General features: G+C 33.6%; 1 protein-coding gene across 1 annotated transcript in view; it reads right to left on the reverse strand.

Annotated features, from left to right (window-relative positions):
- Positions 1 to 7,500, reverse strand: part of Itpr (Inositol 1,4,5,-trisphosphate receptor) — a gene marked incomplete in the record, with an annotated part of 309,414 nt that overhangs the window by 12,187 nt on the left and 289,727 nt on the right. The window contains 8 exon segments of the mRNA XM_070133886.1: positions 1,420 to 1,612; positions 1,923 to 2,060; positions 2,300 to 2,401; positions 4,002 to 4,085; positions 6,134 to 6,330; positions 6,448 to 6,658; positions 6,832 to 7,004; positions 7,233 to 7,343. Of these exon segments, the coding sequence (XP_069989987.1) occupies positions 1,420 to 1,612; positions 1,923 to 2,060; positions 2,300 to 2,401; positions 4,002 to 4,085; positions 6,134 to 6,330; positions 6,448 to 6,658; positions 6,832 to 7,004; positions 7,233 to 7,343 (1,209 nt within the window).

The following is a 7,500-nucleotide window of genomic DNA, read 5'->3' on the forward strand; positions in this document are numbered from 1 at the left end:
GAAAAAAAGAGAAGGAAAAGGGAAAAGAGAGAGGGGAAGGGGAAAGAGAGAGAGAAAAGGAAAGAGAGCGAGAGAGACAAGGAAAGAGAGAGAGAGAGAAGGAAATAGAGAGAGAGAGAAGGAAAGAGAGAGAGAGATAAGGAACACCTGAGAGAGAAAAAGGAACGACAGAAAGAGATAAGGAAAGAGAGAGAATAAGAAAATGAGTTTGATGGACACAAGAGAAGTGGAAAAGAGACAAGAGGTGAGAGATGAGAGATAAAAGACGAGAGGTGAGAGATAAAAGATGAGAGACGAGAGACAAGAGAGGCAGAGGGAGACAAGAGAAGAGGAAAAGAGATGATACGTGAGAGATAAGAGTTAGAGGGTTAAAGCTAAGAAGTGAGAGATAAAAGATGAGAGATGAGAGAAATAGACTGAAAGGGTTTGAAAGTCAAAAGTCTAAACAAACTCAAACGAGTATTAGTGTACTTAGGGGTGAAAGGTTTCTGCACAATCAATGCATTTGTGTACTGATTTTAGAAAAACTAGATCTATTCAAATTTATCACATTTCAATACTTACACATTGTCCATTTTAAACCCTACTTAAATATCCTGACAATGCCAGATACCATTCAAATATATGATGACAATCCCAAGAACAATGGAATCGCTGCAACATGCATAGCAGTCACCCAGTGTCAAAGGGTATTACTGATAATCATTCAGTGAATTTGGTTAACTAAGTGCCTGTTCTCCACAAGCACTTGGTCATCAATGAACAAATTACTAGTATTACCTATGTTACCTGTTTACCCTGTTCTTTATTTTTGGAAATATGTATATATATACATATGTATATATTTTGCTTATTTTTCAAATTAATTAATATACATACACATATATACATATATATACATGCCCAACTTCCATGCTCATTTTCCTAAACGCTTGAATAGTAAGACAACTAAGGTCGCGTGTGGCGTAGTGGTACCTAAGTAAGGTGACACCATTTAGGTTTGATTGACAGTCCAGATAAGGCTCATCTTGAGTTGCCAAATCTTACAAAATGAAGCAGTAATCGTACTGCTTATTCTTTATGTGAGTTTTTCTAATATATTTTGAAATACATTGATGGATATTTACAAAAAACAATGATGTTGTCCCCTACAACAAGGGCTTTGTCCATGCAGAACCATGCTACAATCCAGTAAATGAGCTAAGTTTTATAGAGGAATTTTGTCAGGTGCGTACATCAACGCATGTATCTGCTCGTGAAGCCCTCAGTGCAGTCGCCGAATGATTCAAATATCAGGGAAAGGGTTAAAGAACCTCATACCGCTGAAGAAAAAAACTTAAATCATTGAAAAGCAATTACAATACACAAGTGAAAAAAAAAGAAGAAAAAAAAAAAAAAAAAATTGAATCTCAAACATACTCTTCAACTTTTTCTGCCACTGCATCTCCCTGAACATTTCTTCACATTTCTCAAAGAAGTCAGGAACTTTCGAGGCTTGCTCATCACGCTCAGCAGTGTTGTAAACCCTGATCTTTGTCTCATTCGTCAGGTATTTGCAAATTTCTGGGATTGGGAAGACAATCTGCTCCATTGTTCTGTCACTTCTTACAATCTGAAAAAGATGATTTTAGTTCAATCAATTCCAGACTAAATTACAAATGATGTTTTCTATGAATTGCTTTTTATAAAATAAATCACTCCAATTATCAAAATATTCTTAGATTACTTGTGTCTTGCTTATAAACAAAAAGCTACTTATTCCATCACCTTTTAAAAGGGCACATATCTGTATGTGGGTTATACACAGAAAAGCAAAATTATCAACAGAGTGATACAGTAATGGTAAAAATCATATGACAATAGAAAATTTCCTGGTCTCTAATTCACAGCCAATCTATATATGCTCACATGATCCATCTCACCTCAATCTGTGCTGTGTTTTCTTTGTAGTGCCGTAGTGCTTTGGTGTACTTGTCATTCCCTGTTTTAGAAAGTAAATCTTCTAGGTCCTTGTTGTGTTTGGCTAACTGATGGCAAAGGATGTATATATTGTGGCCCACCTGTCAGAATCAAAAGAATTGTTTAAATGCCTCAGAGCTACCTCTGAATATCAGCATCTAGAAAGGAAATAGTTTTTAGGTTGTAATAATCCTATATTATACATCCTACTGATGATTAAAGTTGAATTGTAGTTGTTGAAACTCTCATTAATGAACAAAAGAATCCTTGATTATAATTCATATACACAGCAAAGCTGCTTAACAGCTACTGGATGAAGGAAAAAAATTAAGACACTCACCTCCCTTGGAGATACTCCATCTTCATTTTCTGCTGTTCCATCATCAAAGAATTCGTCATCATCCATGCTCTCCTGATGATACAGGTTACACACCACATCCAGCTGAGGGAGTGAGAGCAAGCTGTTGTTGGCTTTTTAGCAAGACAAGCAAAGCAAATCTGCTCGAAGCTAGAAATCTCAGATTTGGTCCTATTTGACAAAAGTCTACTTAAGCCATAACATTATCTCTATCAAGTCTAATAGTCATTTCTATGAAAATATGTAAATCTATGCTTTTATTTACATTTAACTAATTGATAATACTGCATTATGAGATTTGGGTTACCAACTAATCAGTTTTACTGCAAAATTAATTTGTAATTAGTTGCAAAACACTGCAAGACATTATCTGTTAATTTTTAAATACAAATTCTATTGCAGAAACCCATTTTGAAAAAAAGAGAAAAATATCACACAAACATGCCATCATTCAATCATTTGTTTCATAATTTCCAATCAATCCTTTCTTAAAACTCAGTTCCAGATCCAGAAGAAAAGTAAGGTAAAAAACAGATTTTATTATTACCATCATATAGTTTTTATATACACAAAACATGAGCAAGTTGGCTCATTCTTAGTTCAATAAAATGGTTAAACTCTTCATAACACATCTGTTAAAAGATTATCATATTAAATGACTCAGTAACATATATAAATGTTTCACACAATCGTGTCTTGATGTAAAAAGTAACAAATGAAGTGGATGATGAAGCATGCAAAATTATCATCATATAAAAGACAAGAAATATATATATATATGTATTCATATATTCCTGTATGATTTCTTTCAATAATAATAAAAAAAAACTACTACATATGGACTGATTTTTAAAAAACAAAGAATATCTAACTTAAAACTACAGGCGAACAAAATCAAGAGTTTGTGAACCTCTCCCTTCTTTAGCTTCCTATTTCCAATATAGGTAATCAATATTGATAAATTTAAGTTACCCATAAATGATCCATCTAATATGAAATATATCATAAGATCAGACACATGTTTTGTATCAAATATGATTCAAATATGATTCAAACTGTTCAGTAATCTACAAATGATTTCCTGTTTATAGATATTTTATTTGACTATACACATGCAAAAACACCCACCCACACCCACATGCATACATAAATCCATATGTCCAATCTTACATACATTTGACTTCTCTCTTATAACCACACACCACAAACCAACAAGCATGCATAGACACACAAACATATGTACAAAGACACATCAACTCACAGTGATACAAAAAAATGTATACAAATACACAAATGCAGACACACTCAACAAACAATTATTTTGATATGTCATGCAGCTAACCTAAGGCTCAAATGAAGGGAACAGAACTTGGGAACAAGAACAACCCAATCAATTACTTAATCAGACACCGTTTTTCTGTCTGAAGACTCAAGGTCGCCATAAATGAAGTGCCATAATTTCAATTATATAAGAAGTAATCAATCTACTAACCTCACAGACACATTCTATGAAGTGAAATAATAGAAGGGCACAGAGAATAATAAAATGATAAAGATCTACTCTTCGACTTTTCGCAAGTGTTGCACAGTTATACTTTACAAGGCAGAAATTGGAAAGACCCTAATAATTCATCTTTAAATGAAACAGAAAAAGAAAAGGAATGAAATAAAAGTAAGTATGAACCTTTTCATCCTTATCAACTCTGTCTTTCCACTTTTGTTCTTGTTCCTCAAGGTAGAGACCATAAACAAATGCAAGAGCATTTTTCTAAAGCAGCAGAAGAGAGGGCAGGCAATGCAATGGTAGAGGGTATTAGTGAGGTCCTGATGCTTGAAATTCCATTCTAATAAAACTTAGTTTAAATGTTGATATAACCCTAATCCTTTAACTTGTAATACTTACAAAGAAAAAGAAAAAGAAAAAAAGAATATATTTATATATAATTTGTTTTCTCTTTGCCTCCGTTTTTTATAGCAAACCTTTATTCTTACTGAAAGACAAATTTAAATATATACTCTTACATGTTTGTTCATTTGGATATATGTACTGTTGCATACACACTTTTATTCCATTTTAAAATACTTTCTTATATTTTCCATTGACCCAGGTAAAAAAAAAAAAAAAAAAAAGGCAAATGGACATTGATGCGAGGTTCTTGGCATGCACCAACAGCTTCTTGTTTGCACTTGACTCCTTTGGTAGTTTATAAGCAATATTAGGCACCTAAAAGCTTATATTTTCATATTTAAAATAACTTGAAAAAAGTGAAGGTTTATCTTCAATTTAGGTGCTGTTGCCTAAAAGTTTTAATATAGAAATGAGGCCACTACAAACAGAGAAAAACAAGCTCTCTCCAATGAGCCAATGACACGGATATGGTCATGATACAATGCCACCTGCTTCTCTGTCCACAACAGCCAAGGCATGTACTCACATGCAACCTGGTGACATATGGTTAATCTTGCTCTAAATTCATCAAAGGCAAACTCTTGATTCACTCTTATTAGCTTTTTTCAATCTTTTAGCCGTTACTTCCACTGATTCACTCTTATCCTCGTGTCTCTATCTAGTCAATATACCCCTTATTCTCATTCTCGATGCACCTCTGTTAGTCTCATCTTCAGTTTATTTTTATTTTCTTCTTTTTCTCAGTCTCTCTCTCTCTCTCTCAGTCTCTCTCTCTCTCTCAGTCTCTCTCTCTCTCTCTCTCTCTCTCTCTCTCTCTCTTTCTCTCTTTCTTCCTCTCTTCCTTTCTCTCTTTCTTTCTCTCTTTCTTTCTCTCTTTCTTTCTCTCTTTCTTTCTTTATTTCTTTCTTTCTTTCTTTCTTTCTTTCTTTCTTTCTTTCTTTCTTTCTTTCTTTCTTTCTTTCTTTCTTTCTCTCTCTCTCTCACATTTGTTTTACAAACCAAAATTAATCTTTAATATTAAATAGTCTTGAAAAAAAAAAAAATAATAATAATAATAATCCTTATCATTTTCTTAAGTAATATATATACCATCAGAAAGAAATGTATTACATTACATAACATTAATGAGATATACACACACATATTCTAATATATATATATATATATATATATATATATATATATATATATATATATATATATATATATATATATATAAATATATATATATATATAAATATATATATATATATATAAATATATATATATATATATATATATATATATATATATATATATATATATATATATATATATATAGGTATAGGTATAGGTATAGGTATAGGTATAGGTATAGGTATAGGTATAGGTATAGGTATAGGTATAGGTATAGGTATAGGTATAGGTATAGGTATAGGTATAGGTATAGGTATAGGTATAGGTATAGGTATAGGTATAGGTATAGGTATAGGTATAGGTATAGGTATAGGTATAGGTATAGGTATAGGTATAGGTATAGGTATAGGTATAGGTATAGGTATAGGTATAGGTATAGGTATAGGTATAGGTATAGGTATAGGTATAGGTATAGGTATAGGTATAGGTATAGGTATAGGTATAGGTATAGGTATAGGTATAGGTATAGGTATAGGTATAGGTATAGGTATAGGTATAGGTATAGGTATAGGTATAGGTATAGGTATAGGTATAGGTATAGGTATAGGTAGAGAGAGAGAGAGAGAGAGAGAGAGAGAGAGAGAGAGAGAGAGAGAGAGTGAGTGTGTGTGTGTGAGAGAGGAGATAGGAAAGACATAAATGCCCATTATACATTTTATACATGCAAGTTATACATTCTCTTGAACTGACTGAAATATGAAAAAGATGGTGTTAGATTTTAGTTTCCTTACCAGCTGATCAATGTTCATGCTTTGGAGAATGCGTTCCGCATTCTCAGAGTCAGCTCTAGACTCCATGATGGCCAGGAGCAGCTTTGAGGCATTGTTTTTCAGCTCCAAGACCAGATCCATTCGTGTCTTGGCAAGGGGGTTAATGTCACTCAAAATTAGAGCTGTGATGATGTGGAGGCCATTGGATTCATGCATTGCTGAAAGAGATTAAATACAAATAAACAGACTGACAATTAACAAAACTTATAAAATATCAATCATTATCCTAATTTCATTTACTCTTCCTGCTTTTATCTAAAGACAAAAATACAAACCAATGCAATTCTGATTCTCATGACATGGTCCCTGACAGTACTCTGTGAGAGTCGCCAGAGTCTGGTTAATGAGGGAGACATTGTGCTCATTGATGTACAGTCCAAGAAGGCCCAGTCCACCAGTCGTTGATCCACAGATGCAGTCCAGGAACATCAAAGTCTCACTGACAAGATTGTAATTTGTCTTGTTCCTTTGGTCCCTCAAGTAATTCTGTAGAGAAGAAGTCACTTTTCATTCATAGGAAGTAAACTGGTATCATTTACCTAATAAAAACAAGATCATTTTTCCAGTTGGTTGGAAAAATTACCCCATCATATCTCCTTATTTCAGGAATTTTCCATATCCATACTTATTCAAAATCTTGTCCTAAAGAACAAACTGACCTGTAGATAAAGATTATGGTTTTCGCAAAGTAACTGCAGAAATCTCAATACTGGTTCCATCACACTAATCTTCTCTGAGAGCTTTGGGTTGTCGGCAGCAGCTTCCTTATTACCTCGACCTCCAAAATCAGAGGCTTCTTCTAGTGGACTTATCCCTAAGTTGTTATCATCACCTGCAACATAACAGTGAACAGTTTAGTTTGGAATTCTTCAGAATAATCTTTAATTTCTAATATTAGAAGAGACAAAATAAACTGGTAAATGCTTTTCCACACACATATGAATAATCATGACATTAATATGCTCAGTCTCATTAACAATCAAACACAATATTCAGCTTATAAAGATAAAGATAATACAACCACTCAGAATTATTCTCAGCACTTAAACTGCTCACTCACCTGTATTTCCAGCTCTAATATTTGTATAGGCCTGGGAGGTCACAGATGCTGCTGCAGAAAGTTCTTCTCGGATCTCGTCATTCATTACTAGACCATTGAGCTTGTGGACTGCTGGGATTGAATGGGAGGACGGCAGGGACAGGGATTCAGCAGGGGGTGATGATAAGGCAGGGTTAGGTACTTGTGAAGAAAATTCCTTAGCCTCTAAATTATTACCCAGTGGCTCCTTTGAGCTCAAGCTATGCAATTTGCCACCTTGACTACACTG

Source organism: Penaeus vannamei, chromosome 19 (genome assembly GCF_042767895.1).
Source record: "Penaeus vannamei isolate JL-2024 chromosome 19, ASM4276789v1, whole genome shotgun sequence".
Classification (NCBI taxonomy): domain Eukaryota; kingdom Metazoa; phylum Arthropoda; class Malacostraca; order Decapoda; family Penaeidae; genus Penaeus; species Penaeus vannamei.